Here is a 26,152-nt window from a genome sequence, read left to right on the forward strand (position 1 = left end):
TTTGGAGAATTTGTGTTAGTAATTCTGTTTATTGTTCAAAGAGATGTTTTGGGGATTTGTTACGAACACGCATGCGCAGTACCCACAATCCTTTGCAAATGCAACTCCGAGCATTCCTTATAGCCTGCAAGCATTATGTAATTTGTTTTGTCCGTGCAGCACGTGCAGTGCTGGCGATGGCTTTCATTGACCCTTTTGATTTCTGTATGTGCTTACTCCATGTGTATAATAGCTCCATGATCTGAGATAGCACATCAAACCCAACAAACCTGGAATGTGACTAAATCATGGATGCTGTTTGAGGCTTTGGGGTTTACAGAGATTGTGCAGACATCATGTTGGGAGTAATAATTTTAGAAGTTCACATTCTGTCTTCAGGATGTCACCCAATCTGAAAACTGTTTATGAGTTCATAGATTCTGATACTTGTGTATGGTCAAAGGGATGTGCACAAAGTGATGAAATATTCTTGGTTCCTGTCACCCAGGCTGCTTGTGTGTACCCAATAAAAATACTTTGTGGGTAAGAGGTTGGCATTTTCTCATAAGAATTAAATTCCAAACCAATTTTGACAATATGTGGTACAAATGTCACTTTTTTCTTGCAGGCTAAAAGAAAAGCACAAGCGAAAAAAGGACCGTTTGAAAGCCATTAAAAATATGAAAGAAGCGAGGAGAAAACAGAAACAGACAGTGAAGAAAGGAAAGAGCAAGGAAGGAGTAAGAGTCAAGAAAAAGAAAAGGAAATCGTCTAAAATAAGGTAGTCAAAAGCAATGGGTCAAATCATGTTTGAGAGGTTTAATACAGCTGAGTATAGCAGCATACATGTATGTTGTATGCTGTAGTTACAGCACAGACTAGCCTCAGTCATAGATGAAGTAGCAGCAGACTGTGACTGAATGCTACTGAGTGCATGACGTTCACACGCTGTGTCTTCATTGAAGGGACAGTGCTTTGACCCATAAACTAAGCAACATGCTCTTGGTGTATGAGCAGCAAAAGTTAATTTGTATGACATGTGGAACACAGAAAGCAGTGGAGAAACCATTCCTTTTGGAAATCATATTTGTAGGAAACCATATTTGTAGGAAACCATTCCTGTGTGAAACCATTCCTTGGGAAACCATTCTTGTCTATGTGGATAACAGCAGTCCCTGTGTTTCTGCTCCATGTTTCAGTAATTAAGTATGATACACACATGTATATTTCATTGTTGTGTTTGCTCTTTTTTGAAGCTGAAATAAACCACGTATTGTAGGCTGAAGGCCGTAAAGGACAGTACAGCCATGACTGCATGTTTATGCACAAACTATATGATAGGGTGTACATTATACAATTGTTGCCTGCTACATGTACATGTATGTAGGGGTTTTGGTGTTTTGTGCATCTGAGGGGGCAAATGGCATCCAAGGTGAAGCAAGTCAGGCAAATGGACCACATCACAACAGGCAACAACTGTTGTTTTATTATACCATGGTAATAGATTTACTAATGCAAGGGAACAAAAGGAAATACAATGTATATTGTACTGCATCACAAAGCATTTCATTTTGCTGAAATTGTCTTCACCCATAAAGTCTCTACTGAATAAATTCAGCTAAATTGAATAATTAGTAGGAGTACCATCTCTTGTCTTGACATTTCTGCAGAAAGTTTCGAATCAAATTTTGTCATAGGCAATATGTAAAAGTGCATCATCCCTGTGCCTATGGCAGTGCAGAATTTGGACCTATTGTCTTCACACACACACAGAATTCTCCGTAGTTTTTCTTTGTGCTGATGCTGTCCTGCCCAATATCAAATTACTGATCTCATTTTTTGGAATGACAGAAAACTTCTCCTTAAAAAACTACCTGCTGTCATCCACCAACATTATTACAGTGAAGTTGGCCCAACACGAACAAATGTTATATAGCTAAAATTCATAGCTAAAATTGTGCCTCATTGTTCCCCACAGCTCAACCTCTTATACAAAAATAACATAGTACCAGTGCAGCTGTACAGCCGGTACAGTGTACCCAGTTTAGACCTGAATCAAGTCGGACTTACGTTGCTCTTCCCCAGTCGGCCATCCCTTCAGCCTGTACACACTACACAGTTGTTGTACTCTGCCTGGCAGCTCACATAACCCTTAAAAGGTACCCTCATTTGAGGGTCAACACGTCATACGTCAGTAAGTCTGACATAAGGAATTTAAGCCAATTGGACCCCACGTCGGTAATATGTAGATATTCCAAAATTGCATATGAAAGACATGATGTATACAGAATTTCCACCATTCAAAGTAGTCAGACTTGTAGACTCGTTCATTATAATGCAGGTTGAACAACGTAAAAACAAGTCTGGCAATGTGCTTGGCTGTTCCCACTTTTGGTAGATGAGCCCATTCGCTGTGCACAAATAGTTGGCAGATTTGTCAAGTCAAGATTTCTGAACTGAACTCATAGTAATAAGTAAACAAGAGGGCGTGAAGCAAGTAATAGTGCGCGGTCTGGACACATGTACTGTACATGTACGTATCCAAAGCATAAACCAAAACATCACAGAGATCCTGACTTGAGTGAAGTCTATACCCATTATCACACCAATCCAACATTGTGCAAACAGCACTTTCAACCATGGAAATGATCAAGTTAATAATGTACATGTATGTACTCCATGGGGTACATCACTCATGTGCCAAGGCGACCATTGGCCATGATTTCACATTTCAGTTCATGCATGTCTGTGGCATATCATGTGATCAATTCTCCGTCTATAAAATTTGCAACCTACATGTATTACTAGGGTATAGCAAGTATATTTTGCATAAATTTAGAATTCTAATTTCAAATTAATTTTTTCATTCAGCGCGTGTGTGCTGATTAAATTTATCAAATTTGGGTCGTGAGATCTAAACGTTAAGAACAGTGCAATGTCTTGCCTATACATGTAACATACATGTACATGTACCTGCCAACCATTCTGATTTAATTGGAACTATCCACATTTTAAAGTTTTTAGACCACAAATGTCGGAACGTTCCAACTTCCATAAAATAAAAAATCCAAAAGGCCCAGCAAAAAAGGGTGCTGTTTCAGAAGAAAAGGCACTTGTCTACTCCAACATCTTCTCCCCTTCAAAATCCCTTAGCATATCATTTTGGTGTGAATTTTCCGGATTGATTCCCCCCCCACAGATTTTCCAGCCTATTAGACTAGTAATTGGTGAAATGCTCTTGATAAACTTCCTTTGTTGAATAATCAGTGAAAAACAGATGACTGCTTAATCCGGTTTGGTGTGTAGGGGGTCTACCCAATGTAATCATGGGTGGGATCAAGGCCTAACAAATTCCAGGCAGCATTAGTCCTATAATCCCCTAGTATCAGTGAAAAAAATAATCCTTGGGGATTACGTTCATGGCAAAATGGTGTGTTGAGGAATTTTTAGAGGAAGACATTCATATTGTTTGCATGTCAAAAGCAGTTTTTACAGATATATAATTCTATAAATTAGGGGTCCAATTTTGTCATGTTCTGTCACATCAGACATGTGATTTTGTAAGTTCAGAACACATTCTGTAATGTCCAAGAGTGATGTATTAATGCCAGTTACCTGCCAAACAAATAGAAACAGTTTGAAACCAATTTCAGTGATATTTCCATGTAAAATTACATAAGTCAGAAGTAACAGGGACTCAAAAACACTTCGGATTCTGAATTTATAGAATGACCCGTGTGTGTACATGGACATGTAAATAGCATCTCTCGTACAGCTGCTTGTTTTGCCACGGGATTGTAATATAGATGTTTAGATTTCTGACGTTTAGTGTTGGTTTGTATGACATAAATTAATCATTGCTATCTTTAACAACAGTGGTTTTCTGTTGCCTTTTATTTGCAGTGATGATGAATGCAACAATGAACAGCTCACTGTTCCAAAGCCATCAAACAGCAACAAATATATTCCTAAAGGACGAAAAAGGACAAACACAAAGGGTCAGATGGAACCAGTAACCTCGAGTAAACTGCAGAAGGATACGAAGAGCAAAAAACAATTGGACACTAATCAGAGTAGGATGAAATCTGGAGACAAACCCAAGAAAACAAGTGGAAGAAAACAAAACCTAAAAAAAGAAACACATGAAAGGAAGCAAGAAATAATGTACAAAGAAAATGAAAGAGGTAAATTAAAGCGTGAGAGATCAGGGCTGAAGAAACAGAAAGCATCCAAAGCAGAGACTCAGCAAAATGCCAAGAATGCAAGCAACAGTCAACCCTACCTTAAAAAAGCACCCACCTCCACAAAAGGAGGGAAGAAAACCAATGAAGGAAGCTCATTACAAGTCAGTCCCTGTAAGTCAAGGAAGCGTAAAGTGATCAAGTCAAAAGCAATAATCAGTGAAAGCGATGATGACAGTGATGATGATCAGCCATTACAAAAATTGGCCAAGAATCAAGTGTCTCACATGGATGTAACCTCAAAAGTAAAACAAAAGAAGTTGAACAAAAGTCACACAGCATGTAAATACCAGGCAATACCCAAAACAAAAGAGAGAAAAGCAACTAACTCTAGATCAAGAGTCAAAAGCAAAGGAGATAATACTCAGGAAGAAGCTGACAAAAAACCAAAGAAGCTTTCCAAAGCTACCAAGAAAGTATCTGACATTCCTAGTGGGAGCAGTGAGGAGGATTTGTCATCTTGTATGAGTATTCCACAGTCAAGTGACACAGAAACTGATAGTGAAGATGATTTGGAACCACCACGCTGGCATTTAGTGTGTCATTCACAAGAGGACTGGCAAAGGCTGACAGATTTCTTCAAGAAAAGCAAAGTGAAATGTGAGAAGGAATTGTACAAGACTCTTGCCAATGACTTTCTGCCAGAAATACACAGTCTGTTTGCAGCTAAGGTAAAGAAATTTCAATAACATTTATTTATTCCCCAAAGTATGTTCCATTTCTCTCTATTAACCACTTGCCGCCAGGGTTTCCGGTATCGGACATGTATGCTTTATATGCGTGGTCTGGAACTGGGCCTTGTAACAAAAGACCGTACTCGGAACACAAGACCAGGCTACTGGGCATTACCAACATTTTTTCACTCTCAATATTGGATAATCCAGCCTTGTTTTGAAACAGTATAGTACGGTTTGGGGCATTTAGTGCGAGCGGATTACCACTGGGGACAAAAGCACTCCACCACCACAGCGATGAGCCACACAGCACCGCTGCATGCTAATCTGGCCCCTATTGAAAAGAGGTGAACAGTGCACTGTGCCAGGTTCGTGAATGAAAGAAAGTTACATAACACCGCACTATCTGCGCTGAAATACTTGGGCGTCAATAGATTTTGTCTGTGAGACTGTGAGACCGACAGTAATTCGTGTGGGTGTAAACATCCATTATTTGAAATGATGAATTTTTGAAGAATTTTGAAAACTTAAAATCTTGAAAAAGATCAAACCACCCAGCAGCAAGTGGTTAAAACAAAGTTACACTAAACCCATACAAAAAAGAACATGCTGAAACGTGTATGTGCATGTACATGTATATGCATGTAAAATATTTGAAGTAGGGGTTTTTAGCTACACTGTGAATTACTTTTATTAAGTAGGGTTGTGTGTAAAATCAGTTTTTTCTTTCACATTTTAAGTGATGAACTTTAAATAGACTCTGCTCTGTGGCAGCCTACTAAATCAAAGAAAAATGTTGTTCCAGAGGAATGGGACTGCAACAAATAATAGGACATGGACCCAGAATATTTAAGCATAGTGATTCCATCAAAATGTATCCTTTTAAGAAACCAAACTCTTTTCCATTAGCATAGCAAGTTTTCCCAATTGCCATCAACCTGTTCTGAAGCATTTAAAAATGAGAGGGGCATCTGCAACCTTGGATTTCGAGTTACATGTATATTTGTGTAATCACATAATCAGAGAAAGCTCTTTCATAATTGCTTGCGAGATCTTCCTAATGGGCACAAAGACACCGGACCATTTATCTCCTGAGCAGCAGGTTGCTAGTGTAATGCTTGCTTCAATTTTCAGAGTTAGTTTTAGTGGATTAGTCTGGGCAATTCCAACGTGGTATGAAGTGCAATTGGAAAACCATTCATATGAAATTCATAAATGGCAAATTGGGTAAACACAAAAAGAAATTGCAGTGGCAGTTGCAACCAATCCACTGAGGTAATAAGGTGTTATCACCAGTCTGAATTTCAGTACATTTGTTTGCACCAATAAAAAAATCATAGATTTTCAGCCTAAAGGTGTACTAATACATTGTACATCGAGATAAAACATTTTTTGTACTTAAGTAATGTTAAAAAGTTTGTTCAAAATGACTTCTTGAGTTTGATTCTGAGTGCTTCATAACATATATTTTTGCTTTTGTCACTCCACAAAGGAGAAATACAGGACCTTTTTACATGCAAACACATAAAACTTCCATTGGCATTTCGTAGTCGATGGTAATTCTTCGATTTCCCAACAAAAGTACTTGCACATTCCATAACTGTTTTTTAAAGGACAAGGTGATCAGGGTTACGTGATTAGAGCCAAGGTCTTGGCCATTTTCCAATACTTGACTTAGTCTCCATCTTAGGTTTCATCTTTTTTTTAACCATCTAACTTTGAAGTTGTTAACAATGTCCTTTTTACATAGCTTAGTTTCCTTCTTATTTATATATCATAAAACAAAGACTCATGTCTGCAAAGAAACAAAAGTTTTGACATACATGTTCATTTTGAATTACGTGTCGTATTCTGAAATAATTACATTACCATCAGATACCATGTTATACATGTGTTGGAAAATATAAATGTTTTGTATAAAAAAAATGCAAAAATTTGGAGCATTCGTGTTCAGTGTTGTGCTGTAGTGGAGGAAGGACACACAAGGAGTTATAAATCTGGCATTTCAAAGTACTTGATAATCATCGCTGCCTAGTCAGACGAATAATAGAAAACATTCCAAAAATGCCCGATTACTGCTTGCAGCTTAGCCAGACACGTTGGGCCAGTAGTATCCTAGCGATACTTATGGTGCGTTGCTTGCAATTAATAACAACTTATCACAGTGACGTGGAAAGAGCGAGAGAGAAAAAATTCCAAAGTCTTCTGCTTTTATCCTACCCCAAACAGTTGCTAAATATGCAAATTTCCTTCGTGCCTGATTCTATTCGCCAAAAACTTAATCAACTGTAGTGAGCCATCTAGACCCATAATGCGTAACGGAGAGGCCGCCATGTTTGTCCGTCTTTTTCTTAGCGCCATCACTAGCGGACATATTTTTTAGACAACTTCAAGTTTCGAGTTTTCTGTTTTTGCTCCACGTTCCTGTGGGACATGTACTTTGGTCAACTGTAATGTATATTAAACAATAGTTTAAAACATTCAAAATATTAATTGGGTGGGGTCTGCCATTGAATATCCATCCCAAACAGTCGGCTCCCTCTCATCCTTCCCACCTTTAGCTCTGACAAACATAGCCTTTTTTAAAGTTTTACTATTATACTGTGTTTGAGTTCTGGATCTGTTATTTCATCAGATTCTACCATAAGTTTTGATAGCGTTGTCATTCACTTGGTTTATTATGGCAGTAGGGATTATTTTCTCACTTGTAAGATTTGTTTTTCTATACTTAGGAAAAGGCACTACGTAAGAAACTTCAAGAATTAGCTCCGAGAAGAGCATCATCACGCGTTGTTATCATGCAGCTAAAACGGGAAGAGGAGGTAATGTCTGCCATTTTCAGTATTCTGGCCTAGACTAGCTTGACTTTTCTTCAGAGTACAGAAAAGGCATTGTTTTTGTTCTGTTTCAGCCAAAACAGCCATTGTTTTGTTAATTTGCAGTATAACATGTTCTGTCTCCACACCACCTTGGGCGTTTTTTCAACCCTGATATCCTGACTCCAAACCATTTAGGCTTTTTACATAAAAAGGGACATGACTTCATAATGGTGTATCAGAATTTTTTTTTAAATTCATGTACTTCTCTTTGAAACACCTTTGGTTGCCAAGGTAGATGTGTGAGCTCTTTTGAAAATTTTGTGACTTCATGATGACATCAAAATGTTCTTACTTACAAATATACAAAGGCTCCATCTGATTACTTGGAACTAAGTGGGATGATGAAATATTTCTTCCTCATGACAAATATGAAGTGATGCTATAATGAAGATATTGTTTAGTTTTTTCATTCATTAAACTATACGGAACAACCACTATAACGAATATTTTGTGAGGACCCCTGTGTTTGTTAAAGCGACACTCCAGTGTGATATAAATGTCCCCACACTGAATTTAGAGGTACGGATATCACCTCATATGGGTATTCAGTTTACAAGACACAAAGATATCGTTGCTAAAACCTCCGTACCTTTGAACATTGCAAAATAAAAAATTGTAGAAATAGCTCATTGTTTTTCTTATGACGAATACAATATTCAACTCATCACCTTCTTCTTTAGAACAAAGTTAAGACATAGATGGGTCAACAATGACATCATCACTGATGTCATCATTTGTTACATGACATGCCTTCAAAAGTCCTACACATCTCCATAACCATACAAGTATGCCCCACTGGACTGAAACTTGGAACAAACACAATCTGAGATGTGTTATATGTAAAAAAAAAAGTTGTGATGCCATTCTGATGTGGTCACATGATTTTTTTGCAAAAGTGTGTACTTTTTATTTTAACATTTCTGAACGAAACACTTTTTCTGGCAAAACCTTTTGTAGACTAATTAGATGTGTGTGTTTTTTTTTTCAATTTTGTGCATCATTTGGAGGGTAATTTCAATTTTTATTTTTGCCTGTCTTATTCTATTTGACCCTTTGTTCTGTAACAGCCTGCTTACTTTTCAACAATTCTGACAGGAACGGTTGAAAGCCATTGAAGAGGCAGAGCTGTCTAGTAGAAGACAGCAGATTGAAGAGGAGAAGAGAGAGAAGATGAAACTACGTAACAAACTACAACATCGAAATCAAGATGGTAGTTCGTTATCCTGTCTGTTTAAACAAATTCAGTTCAATTGAGTTTCAGTACTTGTTGAAAGTTCATGTGTGCAGTCCATACATTGATAAATACTTGCATAAATTTAAATTAAGTAAACCAATCAGTTTTCTCGGCAAAAACCAAACGGCCATTACAATTTCCATAATACCTCTACAAAAGTAATTCCCGTGACAATCTTAAGACTGTTTTAGCTTCACACATGAGGAAAAGACACCAAGAGTGAAACACTTTCCTGTACACATAATCTTTGCTAAAACATTAACATGAATAAAGGTATCTAAAGAGATGATAAAGATAGTACGCTGAAAAGGTCATTTATTTATTGTTTGTACATAGCTGAAATGCATTTTTTGCTCAGATGGATTTGGTTTACTCATTTACACATGCTGTTTTTATGCACAAGACAAACTTTTTCGCACTTGATGAAAGCTTAATTATGGTGTTCTTTTAGGTTTAAATGTTCAGAATTGTTATATTTGTCACAAAGCTAATGCTTTCATCAAAGTCAAAAACTCTGATGGCAGTTTGCCGAACATTAGTTTCAAAAATACAAAGAAAAAAAACTCTACTCAAAGTGACACTACTGAACATGGAATTTGGAGAAAAAGTTACATTTGGCACAGTCATAATCAAATTTGTTTTAAAAATTTGGTGTAGCCAAGTGCATGTGGTAAGATAATTGTTTCTTCGGTACAGCGTCGCACCACGTGGAATTGGAAGGCTGATCGACCAATGCAAGTCAATCCATTGCCCATGGTTTCTATTAGTGATGATATGAATTCCAAAGGATATAACAGAATAACTTCATTCCATTAATTCCAGTGATACTGATGTTTTATTGCACTTACCACATCACACTTGTATTGGTGCTCTACTTATCCCCCCTCACCACAACAATCTGTTTTCACAGCAATATTTTGTGTCTCCAACATTTAATTTATTATGTACATGTACATCGATAGTCGAATTCAACTTTACTGAGGGATCACACTTAATGTCTTTTCATTGGTTTCCTACCATGTTAATGGAACCATAAAATCTGAGTACTAGTTGCAAGAGGTCTATTCATGTATTTTTCCCAAGCAAATAATGAATAGAGAAAAAAGACTGAAGGCACAAAATTAGTGACTGATTCCTTATTATTTCAATGTCAGTTTGAAAGGACAAGCAGCACATTCCACAAAATGATGCCACATGTATCTTTGTCCTCCTTTACTGCAAACTGGAAGTCACATTGCCTCCCGAGTCCCAACCTTGTGTTAAGTCACAAATTTCAGTACATATACAAGCGAGCCCAGCCTACATATATGTCAAGAATGCTGTTGTTGATACCCACGAACAGACAAACAAGGGACTTTGGGTTCATTTTCACATCTCTTGCATTGTCCAATAGACAGCTGTGTTCAGTGTGCTGCTCAACATTCCTTTACTTGTTGTCTCTCACCACCCCTTATTTCTACCACCCATTCATCTCACACATCCAATTGCATCAATTTTTTTGGAGCACGTGTGAAGCGTCCATGCAGGAGAACACGTGGCAGCTGAACTAGACTCGGTTGGGTCCATTCCATAAGGACCTAAATTGTGGCTGTGCTTTTTTCAGCAATCAGCAATGGAAAATGGATGCTGTTTGTTAGTTTTTTATTTTGTTGTGTTTTATTTTTCTTTTGGGGGGGGCTGAGATAGATGTTCATCTTCAAAGTTCAAAATGATTTACCGTTATGAGGTACAGTTTCTACTCATTAAGAATGTTCAGTTTAGTTTCCTACTGAGTCAATGAGTAAGGAAAGAGACTGGTAATAGAATTCAAGTTGGGTTCACCTGATGAGAAAAGTAAAATTTAGGTTAGTGCAGTACTCTGGGGATCAGCACACACCTTGTGATGAACGTGAAAGTGGCAGACATGAAACAAATGAAATCACGGTGATATAAAAAACTGCAAATATTTAATTATATATCTGTTTGGAGAAAATGATACCAACAAGCATAGCTAGAATGCATGTAGATTATATAGTAGTTATAAATCTGAAATGATTTTTTATTTAATTTTTAATTACTTTTGATTCCTTTAGAGCATTCTGGTGATAAATCATTGAGAACATCACAAATCACCAGCCACCAAAAACGAACCAGCTCTAAGCAAGCAAAGAAAACCAAAAGCTTCAATGGTAATATCTATGCAAGATTGCAGCAAGGTAAGTGTATTGCAAAAAAATTGGAGCCAACCTTGTTAAATGAACTCTGTTCACAGTAAACAACAAAAATTTTGCTTTGTGGTAAAATCATTTCTTTTTTAAATTAATGGCCAGCACGTTGCCTGGACAGTGATCTGTTATTTTAAAATCTGGAGTTCTTTGCCCATGTTCTGTGCATGAGCTGCAAGTCCATAATTATTATAATGCTTAGTTATGAAATTAGATGCTAGTCTATCATTTCAGATAATGTTGCAACACAATGGCAGGGTATTTTTAAATGTACATATTAATAGTTCGGCGTTAAACTGTGCCTGACAAATTCAATGTCTGAATCCATTCTGTTAGGTGGAAATATACATTCATTTTTCACAGCTGTCAAGAAAGATAAGGTTTTTTAAGGTTTTAACTATGTGATATTGATTTCATTATCACACAAGCACAAGTGGAACACGGAATAATGTAGTGCATCTGTGTCCCGTATGCCATGAGGCCGAAGGCCAAGTGGTGTACAGGACACAGACCCACTACATTATTCCTTGATCCACAAGTGCTAGTGTGATAACGAATTTATCTTCGAGCAAACTTGATGCGCTGTAAAGAAAGTAAAGGGCCTATAATATGCGCTTTACCTTTAACATGGGTATATATCACATTGTTGCTATGGATTGACCAATCAGAACTGAGAATTCAAGTTTGCCTGAAGACAAATTGATTTATCATTGAAATAAATCATGTCCTTCAACAACTTTATACATAAATTCTATACTTTGGTTCTCACAAGTGCCTCCTATGGTTAACTGTAGGCACATGTTTTGCGCCTAACCTATATTACCTATTATACATGCACATGTAGTCTGAAACTATTTAACATGGATGCCTCGTTTAACTCTGGCAGTGTATGACGCAGTCAGCAAACATGAAGATTCCTGGCCTTTCATGGACCCTGTAGATGAAGCATATGCACCTGCATATTACCAAATTATCATCAAACCAATGTGTCTCAACATCATAGAGAAGAAGATCAAGAAAAAGGACTATAAGACAAAAGAGGAAGTAAGTGCCCTCTCTGTAGTTTCGATTGTTGAACTTGAAGTAAATGATACCACCCATTTATGCCTCAAAGTTAGTTTGTTTTTTCATTGTTTTGTGTGGGTGTGCATGGTGTGCAGGCGTTGCATACATGGTGTGGCCTCTGCACAAAAGAAGTCCACATAATGTAGGGTGCGATGGCATTGGGTATGTGTGGGTTTGTGTGGGTTTGTTTTTGCATTCCATTGGGGACCCTGAACAAAGAGTACAATAAGGTCCCAGATTCACCGAGGGTCCCTGATTGACAATTGTGTACAAAACATACAGGAGGTCTTCTAAAAAAGTATGAACAAAACAGGAACAATAGGGGATCTCCAATTGCAGGCAAACACACACTCATGGGTGTGTGTGTGGATTTTCTTCCTCAAGCCTTATACAACATTTGATGAAAAGTGTGTATAATACCGTAAAGGTAAGACACCAACTTTAGAAATTGCCCTAAAGTTTGATTTCAAGATATGTAGAAGATCTGTGCTATATTGTAACCTGACTGTGTAACTCATACATGTAGCTTTATCTCACAGTTTGTTTCATTAACCATAACCGCCTAGGCACTTTTGGCTAGGGTGTGTCCTTCAACCTTCAAAATCCTCCAACTGCCCCATGAAAAAATCAGATACAGCCTCAATTCCCCAAACTCCTCCGATATTTCTTGAATACATGTGTGTTCTTTGAAGGGTGCCCACTGCCTCAACCCTTCTGAATTCTCCAGCAATTCCTCATTATGTTGAGGCAGTATTAATGGCATCCTGGAGCAGTATGGAAGATTTCACATATAATGTTGGCGAGAATTTATGCATGGCTGAACATGAACAACACAAGGTCAAACCCATAAGACAGTGCATCCTTCGCAATCAGCTACGCAATTTTGCCATGCAGCCTTAATCCTCCAAAACCGACCAGAGGATTTTTAAGGAATGAAGCTGGTTAGGATAAGTAATCCGTTGGGATCTGTTCTACAGGGTATGTGTTTTCATTTCTGCTTCAACTTCAATCTTGCCATTTGATTTTTGTTAGATGTAGAGTTATCGTGTGTACATGGACATGCACACCTGTCTTACTTTAAACTTAGTCTCTCCCGTCTACAGTGCTAGATATACAGTCGGTTGATACAAACTCAATGGGACTATCAAAACCTCATATTATCAGCTTCGCATATTACACAAGTTGACGTTTGTTTACAGAGCACTCTGTGTCATACACAAGTGTGCATTGTTGTACATGTAGAGTGTATGTAAAAGGAAGAAATATTTATATATTTTATATGTATTAGTATTAGACTTCACCTTCATTTTCTAATTTGATAATTGTGCTGATCAGTCATAATTTCAAATAAATAAAATGAAGATGTTGATAGAATAGATAAAAACCATATAGCACAGAAACAAAGTAAACCCCCCTGACTGCACTTGACTGCAGTACATGTACATGTAGGTCCATAGTGTGGGGTGGTTAGCCTGGTACAAGCATGCATGGAGACTGGAATGTTTACTGTGCTGGTACCCACTTTGCACATACATGTAAGCCCCTCTACGTATGTTGTCCATTTTACTTGGGAACCAGTTCATACCTGTAAGAACGGGAGAGGGTATTTCCAAAAGTTCTTTCTGAATTTTTTTTAAATGATGGGACCAGGATGATAATTATAGTTATTACATTCTCAAAGGGACATGCTTTTTGTTTCATTTTACTGTTACTGAGGGACTGAGGAATTCCGTAACGGAAGAAAGGAACCTTTATTTCTATGACCGACATTTTCAGGAGATGCAGTTTATTTTCTGTGGTACTTACAGTACAGCTGGTTTTTTTTTATGTGGTAGCTCTGAAAAGAGCCGTTTGCTTTAATGTGGATGTCTGGTATCTGGAAGAAATCAGTGATCTTCTGTGAAAGTCACTCGTGCTGCCATTGTACCAAAACTCCCAAGTCAGTTGCAGGACTGAAGATGTCATCATGTGTGGCTGATGGGATCCTTTATGCAACGGTTATCTTGCATCCAACCTTGGATACAATATTTGGTCTTCAAAACCACATTTACTCATTGTTTGGTTCAAAATACATGTACATGTAAATACCCCTTTGTCAGGTCAGATTCCCCGTAATTTAAACACCCTTTACGGGCAGGACACCCATTGTCTGTCTTGTAAAACCAGCCACCCGACATGTTTGATACACATTGTACATGTACTTACCGATCAACAAGTGAATTGGTGTTACATGTACATGTACTTGATGATTTACTGAAATGTTCCTTGTGTGGTGAATGGAATAAACAAGTGCTTTTAAATTGTACTCGGAGTAAAGATGCTTTAAACAGTGCTTTTTGATGCTGCTGCATTGATGGAAATGCTTTTCTTATCTGTGTTGTCATCTTAAACACAGCTTGTGTTAAGTTTTCTCACATAAGAATGTATAAATTTAGAACAGGATCAAAGATGCATGTAAGAAATATATTGATTGTAAGCATGATACCATCTGAAGTATGCCCATGTTAATTGTGTTTGACTGAAGGTTTTAATTAGATGATTGCTTTTTTATAGCAATGGGGGTTTCATTTTTTTGTAGACTAAAAGCAGTGAAGTTCAGTAAAAAAACATGTCAGTGAAATGAAGGGTTCGTGGTTCTAGAAAACATTCCTGTTGGCCAGTTACAAGTATGTGTGTGTTTTATGCTTATTTATGTTCACATTTCCCTTTCAATAGTTTGAACAAGACATGAACCAACTGTTCACCAATTGCCTGGAGTACAATGGCCCTGGTAATGGTAAGTGCTAATTAAAAACATCGGAAAAGATATCGCTGGAAACCACCTCCAGCTTCATACATGTAATTTACTACCTCTAGACTATTGTGATGGAACGTCAAGATGTTATTAACTTAAAGACTTCAGATAGACCATGCCAGACTTTGTAGTAATCATGCAAACCCACGTCAGGAATCTCTTCACCAGAAATTTTGATCCATGATGTTGATCTTACTGATGAGGTTATAATTGCAAAGAAGCCAATGTTTTCCAGTGCCCACATAATTGACTGAATTTTCATAAAAAAGGCTTTTATATGAATATCCATTGCTAATCAAGATTATGGATGCCTTTGAGTTTTAATGCCCTTGAAATCAGGGTGTCATTTTGAATTTATCAATAATCAATTGCAGTCAATTGGAAAGAATGTCAAGTCCTAAGTATTCTGAACAAAATTACTGATCAATATCAAAATGTTCATTGTGAATTCAAGTTTTACAACTTGTTCGGTATCAAACCCATATTATCAAAGGGATTATAAACATTCCTAAATCGGTGTGTAATAACTAGTATCAAGCACAATGCCCACATCTTTAAGTTTCAAACTGGCAGTACAGTTGTGAGAATCCTTAACATGAAAGAAAATGATCAAATATTCTAGCTTGTTTCTCAAATTCTTAGAATCATATGGAAACACCCAAATTACCACAGAAACCTCAAATTTTATCATAAACCCTGAGATTTATGAAGTAATATAATCGGTGAGTTCACAGTTATCATGGAGATGATGTTTATTGTATGGAAACAAAACTATCCCAGCCAGTCTACCAGATTTGTGCTGGCAATACGTGATGCACTTCCTAAATTCTGCTGACAGTCCTTGTTAAAACTACTTCAAACGTAGACACTTGACACTGATGCTGACTCCATTGCAACCTGTTCTTGAAACGTCTTTAACTTCTCAGCATGTGTATGACGTGACGATGTAGAAACACATAATTTTCCTTATTTTTCCAGGGAGGATGTTTAAATTCCTTTAAGAATTCTTTTTTTTTCATTTCCATGGTTGACGTATTAACGCATCTTGCTTGGTTGGGTTATGATGCAGGAGACGATCTTACATGCAGATGCTGCTACCAAGTGGCTCCAGAAATGCCTTTCTTGAGTAATTAGAATTGAAATGAGGAGCTCATACCATACACAAAAGAGCTCAGGGAGTTAAAGACCCCTTTTTGTTTGGTTAAACAGATTTCCTAGGGTTACAAAACCACACTTACAAAATAAATTAGGTTACAAAAATCCAAACTAGCAACTCCTGTGTATCCAAACAATTAGCAAAAAACACATCACCATGGGTGATGCCTACATATGCTGTGGACCATTTGACGTGGTTGACGCTAGAACATGCACTTCAATTTTTATCAAGGTACTTGAAAAACAGCTGAAACAAAATAACTCCATTGGAAAAGAATGAAAACACTTGTACATGTACTGATACCTAAATTCAAGAGTTTTGCCTCCCTTCATATTTCACGGGTGCCAGAAATAAATTGTAAGGTTGAAGAAGTTACAGGGAAAAAGTTCCCCTACCAGCTTTTTTAAGAAAGAAAACCGGTTAACATAAGATACTTGTACATATGTACACTTGATTGTGATACCAGTGACTGACTATGACAATCTGTGACTAAAGGAGGAGGCTTCCCTACTCAACAGAATTAATGTGTAGCAATTGCCGTATAAAGCAAAATGCTGATACATGTTTTTTTTAAGAATGCAGAAACAGAATGTATTCTGACCACTTTGACTGACTTCACTCTCATCATGAGCTTCTCAGATTAAAGGTCCCTAGCTAAATAGTTCATTTTCTGCATTTATTTGAATTTGTTTTTGGTATGATAGAGATACCATGTTCTAAGTTATTCTATTTCAAAAATTGTAATTACATGTAAAGAAAGAAATAGGATATAAAAGTACTTGACTGGAAACCTTTAGAATTTATGAGAGCTTGAATTTATGAAAACACAACCTTTGGTACATGAAGGTTTTTTGACAAAACGTTTTGAGTCACCTTGTTGTGGTTTGTTTCTCTTTTACTTAAAACAGAATACACCTTGATGGCTGAGAATCTAAAATCTTGCTTGGAGTACAATATGGAAAAGATATTTCCAGAGGAGAAAGCTGACAAGATTGAAAAAGATAGCACCCATCATGTGGACCAATATGCTTATCAGCGACCCCCACAGCGTCAGTCAGCAAAAAATGCTAATACAAGACTGGAAAAGCTAGAAGATAAGGTGTATGCTAGGCTAAGGGGTCTCAGCAGTAGTGAATCAAGCATTTTTGAAAGTCAGGATAGTCCATGTGGTGCCAGTGATGATGATGAGGATATGGTTTTGGAGAAAATCAAGTATGAAAACACCGACAGTGATTACGAAGATCGATCTCCTCAGCTTGAAATTTTGAAAAGTGATCCCGTAGATAAAGACAAATCAAATGACTTGAAGGTCTTCCCCTGTACCAAAAATGACCCTGTGACAAGTACTAGTAGTCATATCAAGCAAGATAACACACTTAATGCATACTTGTCTGAATCATCTACCGTAGACTACTCACAGCATGAAGATCAAACAAAAGCGCAAACGTTGGATGAAATATATGAAACATCTACCAGTACTTCCTCCAGAAAAGGTGACCAAAATGATGGCAATGCTGTCACATCAAGAGGTGTTATTGCATTTGCACCATCTTCAGGATTAAGAGAGCTGTCTCTGCATACTTCCAATAAGGATGTACAAGGGCAAGACTATATGCAATCCTGCAGTGATAAAGAACAAGACTCAGAGCAATGTAAAGATAATTATCCAAATGAAATGAGTTGTAAAGAGCACTCAGGCCAAATGTCATTTACTCCTTTACAAGGCTCCCGTGCTTCAAAGGTGAACCGTGTAAAACCTATTCAAAATGTACGTCCGTATGTACCTGACTGCCATTCTGAAGACAGAGGAACATGTAGTACAAGTCAATCAGTACCATGTGATCAGCATGAAGCAACACAGCAAGCATCTCAGGGCCCACCGGCAATGATTGATTTAAATTCCAGACGTCCCAATGTTCTGAATCCTGAGACATCCTCCTCAAGTGAAAAGGACTTTCATGTACCTTGCCAAAAGGAAAATACCTTTGGCTTAAGTCAAGATTTACCTCAAGAAAATTTGTATGTACCCTCCAGCCTGAGTCAAGGTTTTCAGCATTCCAAGAAATCTACACACTCAGGGACCAAGAGTAATCCTCAGTATACACAACATGCATCCAAAGATGAAGCTGAACTTCCCGCACCATTAACTGTGCCACCAGTCCAGGAAAGTGTGGTTCAGCATGTTCCAGCTGTTCAGCCTTTGTTGCCTTCATCTAATGCCTTGGAAGTACCACACTGGAAGGAGGAACACTCACTGAATGCAAGAAGCAGTAGTTGTGAATCAACACAGAAATTATGGCATCCATTGGGTTTGGAAGATAAAACTGTATCTGTCTATAACAAGACTGATAAATCAACTTCCAGTGTTAACACAATGGCAAACCAGAATCAAGGTTATCTAGGTCGTATGAAATTACCACAAACAGGTGTCATACGAACACCACAAAACAATTCACAAAGTAGCAATATACTTGAGTCTTTACTTCATAGGCAACCTAATTCTTCAGTTGGGAATATTTCTGAGGCCCATATGTCAAGACAACTTGTTCTTGACAACTTGCCAGCTCAAAGAGAAATGGGATCGAAAACATACACATGTGTGCCCCCTGTGTGTAGCTCATCTTACCAAGGAAGTGTCCAACTGCATAATCAGAGAGCTGAATCTGTTGCCACCAACTCCAATCAGTCAGTAACAAAACAACCAGAGAAGACTGTTCAACCGAAACCATCATCTTCAGGTATATTGCATTACCCACAGTCTTCTGTGAACCAGTCAAATGTAGCTAGTCGGGTAGAACCTGGAAAGGGTAGCATGACTCAATTGCAGATGAGTCACACAGATACTGCAAGAGGCATTGATACAATGCTCCCTGTCAGAAAATCGGACAGTTTTCTTTCTATGCTGACAAGTGAATCCAGAAGCACGAATGAATACAAAGATCATTTTGATATGCAGAGATATGCAGGATCTGGGAATGTGTATAATCAAGCACTGTATAGTGACCACCTACGGTTGCATGCTAGCCAAGCTTCTGCAGTCACTCATGGATATTCAGCAGGCTCACATTTAAGTCATCTGCTGCAAGGTAGACAAAAATCAGAGGACCGGCCAAGTTCCGCTTTCACACCGCTTGATCCGTACTCTAGCCACTCAGCTTTTAGGATGCAAAGACCAAATCCTACCCTGTTTCCACAGTATATGGGTCAACAAGAAGCTGAACAGTTGGCCAGACAACAGTATCAACAGCACTTGCATCAAAGAGCTGGTGTGGGTACAAGGTTTACAGCATATCGGCCACAGGCTTCACACACACATCCAGATATGGCCTACTATTCACAGGTATTTTTTAATAGGTCCCCTCCCTAAATTTAACAGTTATATGTTTTTAGATGTCAATTGCCCTTATTCAGGTGTGTTGACAAATGTAGAGTTGACAATTGATATCTGAGTTGGGATCCAGTCAGTAACAAAGGAATCAGAAGTCAGGGAGCTAGTAAGATGGAGGAACTATGACAATAGATCTAGTAGTAATCCAGTACATGTTTTAAGTACGCACATACAGTTAACTCCAACTAAGTCGGCATCGCGTAACTCGTCATATCGTCTAAGTTGGCTTTTTGACAAAAGTCCCGATCACCTGTAATGCATTTCCATTGACAATTTCATTTCCAAGTCAGCATTTATTGGTCGTCATTTCGGCATGAATTTTCTCGGTCCCTTTTCCACAAAGCTACAAAAATTCCTTTGTGTAAGTCAGCATTAACAAAAAAACTGCTTCGGGATCAGTTTCCTTTGTCACTGTTGCCAAGAAGTTTTGAGTGACACGTCCCATACTGTTTGACTGATGTCTGTGTATTAGCAGCACTGGCTGTGGTTTATGATTGGCCAGCAGTAATACATCAATACCAGTAGCCCCTCTAAGGCTACATGCATGCGCTCTGTCCATCGGGGGGGGGGTCGCCTTATTGAATGAACTTAACCACTGCATGTGCGGATGAGTGTATGGCTGCATCCAAATCTCTTGTCTAGAGCTACATGTAGGTCTAGGTCTTCGCTCCATTGGAAATGCATGGAGATGCATAGATAATAGACCTAGACATAGCTCTGGAAGCCCATTTCGGACATGGCCTATGTTTCCTGTACCATAATTGCATCACGTACATGTACATACTGCACTGTCGAGGGCACATGATCAATTATCGAATTTGCAGCCCGTGAGGATAGTAATCGAGAACAAATTTGCTGGGATCAACCATGAGGTAGAAATAAACCAGGGTAAATCAAAGCATTTGAATTAGTGCAAGGAATCATAATGTACATAGGCAGTACGTTTGTACGTGTATGTCAGCAAAATGACGATTTACAGCTCAAGTTGACATTCTCTCAAGTTGTCATAATTTCTTGAGTCCTGAGAGTGCCAACTTAGCCGGAGTTTTCTGTATTATTCATTTAGTTTATTATAACTTAACTTACAATCTATACCTGTATGAATTGCATGTGTGCAGCTGGTCCGTTGTTGGTGCTTTATACAAGTTTTCCCTCTCTCGAGCTCTGCTGTGGTCAAGCTAGCCAAATGATGCAGTTGTGTCTAAGGCTGTATATTGCAACCAAGTACCTGACCATTGTTGTCATAAACTGGTTCCAATTTATGGAATAAATACTTAACAAATTACTTAATAACTTTCCAGACAAAGAAACAGAAAGATTTAAAGAGGTTTTGCTCGGAAAGTTTAGGATGCCTGTTTTGCTTGTTCAGTTCAGATTTAGTTTTTTCTTCTTTTTTGTAAATTTTAGGATTTGCTTTTTTGACTTGATACCAGGGAACCGGTATTTAGCCTCAGTTAGGTATTTGGTTCCTCTGCAATGCATAAATGCATAACCTATCTTCATGTCTATGTGAATGACATCATCACAGTAGTCTTTACAGTTAAGTGTGAGGTATTGTGTTTTTTTATTGACAGCATGGTATTGGCAGTCAGTTTCTAGGCAGTCAGGCCGTTGGTGGAGTTGGGGCACCCATGCCCTATGATCCTGCCTTCCTGTCACACCCACCTCACATGCAAGGTTACAAGTGATGTATTTTCGTTTGGCCGAGTGACAGCTTTAGTGTATTTGTAAGTTTTCTTTTTTTATTAAAACCCAAACTTTTTCTGAAGGATTTATCATACATGTACATGTATATTCAATTTTGATGTGTTTAACCTCAATACATGTACATGTACCTTGTCACAACTGTTGTGATATTGTGTCTTACTGTGAATTTCTTAGGAAGTTTTATTATATGTGTAAGCAGGAAGGATTATTTAGATTATTAATAAGGCCACACATATACCTCGTGAAATATACACTGAACAATGTGATTGTCTTCAAATGTATAAGATGATGGGACATACGTACAAGTATGCCCTTAACAGTGATAGAGAGAGAGGCTGGGCCATCCCCTGTGCCCCATTAGCATCCTGAGGGCTGTGCATATTTGAAAAATATCTGGGTTTATAGTCATTCAAATAATAAGTCATAGGGCATACTTCATGCCGTATTCATATTAACCAGTGTGTACATGTGTTACTCTGCCATAGGGGACAGAAATACAAAGGGAAAGGATTTTGGTCGCTCCTTTTTTCGATTCTGTCCTCTAAGGTAAGTGCCCATGCTCAGTCTATGGAAAAGTGTTAGTGTTATTGAAAATACAAGGCCATGTCCTCAGTGGTATAATAAAATGCGACTCTGAGGGCATACTATTGGTCTTTGGCAGTTTTCTACATGACACACATGTATTTGGTCATATGCAGTTCTTCCATACAGGATGGTTGATACAGAATTTATTCATGGAGTGGTCAATCAGTATTGTACTCAAGACCACTTAAAACCTTCACAAGACCAACACAAGACCTCCAGTCTGAATTCAGGTCGCAAGCTATTCAAATGAATTGCAACAAAGCATTCCTTTGTCATTGTTCACCCAGTTACCCGTGACTTGTTGTGTGCATGGTCTTGTGCATGGTCTTGTGCATGGTCTTGTGTCTGATCTTGTCATGGTCTCGGCTACAATACTGACCAGTCTTGAAAATTATACGCCCCAAGTGGCATATTATGTTTAGACTTTGTGCACAAGGTTTGTGGTGTGTACAAATAAAGTTAGGTCAGTTCCTGGTGCAATCAACTTTTTTTCTCCACAACCGACACAACGAACAATTATTTCACATGCAGAGAGCCTTGGATTTTGTTTTACACATGGGATGTACATGTGTAAGGCCTATTGTGTTCAATTTCAATTAAATGGAATTGCTCTACATTTGGTTCAAAAGATGATTCCTAAATTAATATGTCTACAGTTTATTTTGAATAAGTCTGTTTATAACTTGATGTTCTGTTTATAACTTGATGAATTGATGTGTGATGCTGGGGCCCCTTCATGGTTTCCCAGTTGGCTGAATATGTTGGTACTTACACATGATATCTGTGATACATTAAATAGTTGTTTGAACCATTTCTTTTTTCACATGAAGTCAGATGAAGCACTGTGATTAAAAACGAAAGTAAAACTGCAATGGTTAAAGGGAGGGAAATCGTAGGCTCAAGCCAAGCCTTTTTCAAGCCTTTATCTTTATATAATCCTTTTATATATGATATTGACCCTGAAGAATGCAAGGATTGGGCAAATTTATACAATAGTGTAATTTTTTATAATTTCTATTCCCATATTCACATTTTATATGATAATAACATATCCGTGTTAAGTATACCCTGTATTTGTGTGCTCTAGTTTTGAAAAAGTATGTGGTTAAAACCAAGAATTACATTTGGCAATAAATACTTCCAAGTGTCTTTCATACAGGCTAAAATGACACATTGGGTTGCATTTTCTACATGATTACAGGCATGGATGTGTATCCATAGTCAGAGCATCAGCTTTCAATGAAATAGTGCCAGCATTTTTCTGAAATGCCACATTTTAAAGGAGGTATATCTATAAAAGTTTCCAACAACTCGGCCTGTACAATGCAGAGCCTAATTTCATAGCGCCACTTAATACAGCCGATTTTTGTGCCGAACAGTCGCCCTTCACATTTTTGCTTAAAGCAGTAAGCTAGCAAAAATTAATAACGACCACATTTTTGTGTTTAAGTAAGACTTTCAATCAAAATGGCCATATTACTTCCAAACATCATGCTCGTGGTACCGTTAATGAAGAATTTATGCAATTCAAAGACAAAGATGGTGTTTCACAATTGACATGTTCCACTCAATTAATAACGACCACATTTTTGTGGTCGTTATTAATTGAGTGGAACACTCAAGCTATCCACACTTCAAATTCAAATTTGGGCATGATACAGATTTCCCCATCCATGATTACGAGACATGCTATCAGGTAAGTTAGAACACCCAACTGAGAGTGATCACACCCCACCACCCCTGCTTCAAGTCTACCTTGGGTTGTGTCACTTGTCATCAGGGACTTTGGGCACAGTTGTTACAGCCCCCAACAGCATGGCAGGCACATTGTAAACAAACAAAAAACCCATCTTGTACAAAAAATGTGCCATCATTAGTTAATATACTCATGTATTGACTTTTTCCACCAGCTTGTGTTTGTTCATCAGCTTCCCTCTTCTTAGTGCTCTTCAGTGATAGCTTATTCTTCAATTTAGCTTGTCACAAGAGCAAGATTTGTTTTCGTTGTGAATGGTATAGTTTTTCCTGTGGCCTCTTTGCTTTTATCTGCCTTTTCTTTACCTTTCACAATGCCACATTTTGCTTAAGTGGACGATATTAAAAGAGTCACATGCAGCTTTTTTTTGCTTAGCTTAGAAAACACTGGTGAAATACATTTATGCTCAAGTACAATTTCTGTGCTATATTAAGCAGAAAAGTTTGCTTATGGTTTAAGCAGCGCTGTGAAGTTGAGCCCTGGGTTTTACACACGGTGATAACACAGGTAGTTGCATCTGCTCTCTCTCCCTTTACCCAGCTTATATAGTAAACAGTAATTCTTTGAGTAACTTTTTCATTGAACATTAATATCTGTTTAAAAATTGTTTTTTTGTATTTACCCTTTTTTGTTTGGGTCTGGAATTTTGCTGCTTTTGTTCAGAAAATATAGCTGTGCCTGAAGAGTTGTAGAAATACCTACATGTCGGATAGGTGACAGGACATCCACCCCTTGAAGTGCTCTTCACTCTGAAGTGTCATAAATTAACGGCAAATGCGTGCACATGTAGAGGACATGAGGGTTTATGGGTATTCGGAGCATCCTTCACAGACCTTCACAATATACCACTTGCATCCTCTATTAAAGCAACCGAGTTCCTTGGATGTGAAAATAAGACCAGTGATATTGAAATGATCTTACAAATGCAAACATTCTGGCATAAAATGCTATACTTGATGTGTGATTTGAATTACACACCAGTAAATGTATGGTAATTTGATACAAAGTTATGCACTTTTGTGTTGTCAGTAAGCGGATAGGTTTTTGGGTTTTTGTTTTTTGCTGTTTTCCATCTCTGAATTTCATGCTTGTATTTCATTTTCGTCATGTTGTAGGTTTTCAGTCATTTTTGTGATCTTTCACAGAGGCAGAATGTTTATTGGTTTTAGCATTATCTCAGACTTTATGGAAAAGAATCTTACTGAAATTCGGGGGACGGTAACCTTTATGGTTTTACACAATTGTACACAAATAAATTTAACAAGTCCTCGTCCAAGCTGACTTCTCTCTGGATGACTGTACTTCCCTCTCTCAGTGCTGTGTGTCTTGAACATTTCTTAAACTGCAAAATCCTGATAAAAATATCAGGGGCAAACAGCATATATAAACTATCTTTTAGAAAGCCCTACAAATTTATTTGATTTCATAAGCAGATTCATCTACAGGCATTGAAGGGAAAACACAGCAGTTTTTAGAGGAGCAGAAAAAGTGAAGATTTCATTTGTCATTCTGAGGGTTGTGTTGGGTGGGCTTTTACATTCTTTTTCCATTTCATTAGATTTGAAAGGCAAATTGAAAACAAAGAAACCCGGGGGGTAGTCCCATTAACCCTCCCCATTTGTCAGTGGAGGCATTTCAGTTGGACTGTATTTTGCTATCTTGATCACCAAAGTTGGAGGAAGTTAGATCAGACTGAAGAATTTTGTGTCACGTTTGTTCATTGATAGTGTGTCACGTACTTAACAAACATGTTCAAATTGAGCATCAAATTTCAAAGAAAAACCTGGCAACCCTTTTTCTTGTTTGCTGTTTATGTTATAGTATTATTGGCCCATGAGAGACATATCACATTATTATATTGTTTGTTTAACCAAAGTCTCTCAAAACACCTGATAGAGCAATATTAGCACTGGAAAAAAGGTTAACATTGTTTATAGCTGTAGTTTTTAAACTTTTTAGTCATACAGGTGTTTCCTTACCTCCAATCCCTTCCTTTTTTAAATCTTGTTTTTAACTTCATGAATTTTTAGATTTCTTCTTGATACATGTACGTAGTTAGCAATGTTGTGTTGATTAGGCATATGAAGAATTTCATGGAATCAATGTCCTTTTGTAATTATTCTGGTTAAAACAGCAAGTGTGACTAGTTTGTTTGGGTAACATCATGTCTTTAGTTGTGCTTATAGCAACAAATAAATGTCTTTCCATTTTTTCCCAGTTGATAAAGGTTTGAGAGTTGATTGATGAAGTAAAAGCCTTTCTTAGATTGATTCTTTTTGGGGTTGGTTTTGTTTGTTTGTTTGTTTTTTTTGGTTTTTTGTAAGGGGAACTAGTATTACTTCTCATGTGTACCCATTAGACAGTGGATAACCCCAACACATGTTTTTTTACAGCTTTTTATGAGTTCTGTTAGAGGTGTACCTTTGTTCAAACTGATCATCTTTAAATGAAACAGTTCCTACTGCCTTTTATTATTTGCTAGCTTTGCAC

The 26,152-nt window shown here is 37.7% G+C and overlaps 1 protein-coding gene across 6 annotated transcripts in view; it reads left to right on the forward strand.

Moving 5' to 3' along the window:
- Nucleotides 1-25,916, forward strand: part of LOC110988947 (uncharacterized) — a 37,082-nt gene extending 11,166 nt beyond the window's left edge. For 2 of the 6 annotated variants that reach the window (XM_022252952.2, XM_022252954.2), the window contains exons 5-13: nucleotides 608-760; nucleotides 3,883-4,891; nucleotides 7,627-7,716; nucleotides 8,869-8,983; nucleotides 11,080-11,202; nucleotides 12,098-12,255; nucleotides 14,992-15,052; nucleotides 17,135-19,566; nucleotides 21,189-25,916. In XM_022252952.2, the coding sequence (XP_022108644.2) occupies nucleotides 608-760; nucleotides 3,883-4,891; nucleotides 7,627-7,716; nucleotides 8,869-8,983; nucleotides 11,080-11,202; nucleotides 12,098-12,255; nucleotides 14,992-15,052; nucleotides 17,135-19,566; nucleotides 21,189-21,302 (4,255 nt within the window). In that variant the 3' untranslated portion in view covers nucleotides 21,303-25,916. The remainder of the gene's footprint in view (nucleotides 1-607; nucleotides 761-3,882; nucleotides 4,892-7,626; nucleotides 7,717-8,868; nucleotides 8,984-11,079; nucleotides 11,203-12,097; nucleotides 12,256-14,991; nucleotides 15,053-17,134; nucleotides 19,567-21,188) is intronic. The other 4 variants (XR_002599530.2, XR_002599529.2, XR_015423452.1 and 1 more) reach the window with 4 other exon arrangements.
- Nucleotides 25,917-26,152: the final 236 nt, after the last annotated feature.

This window comes from Acanthaster planci, linkage group LG20 (assembly GCF_054643075.1).
Source record: "Acanthaster planci isolate LZ-2023a linkage group LG20, COTS_SCS, whole genome shotgun sequence".
Classification (NCBI taxonomy): Eukaryota; Metazoa; Echinodermata; class Asteroidea; order Valvatida; family Acanthasteridae; genus Acanthaster; species Acanthaster planci.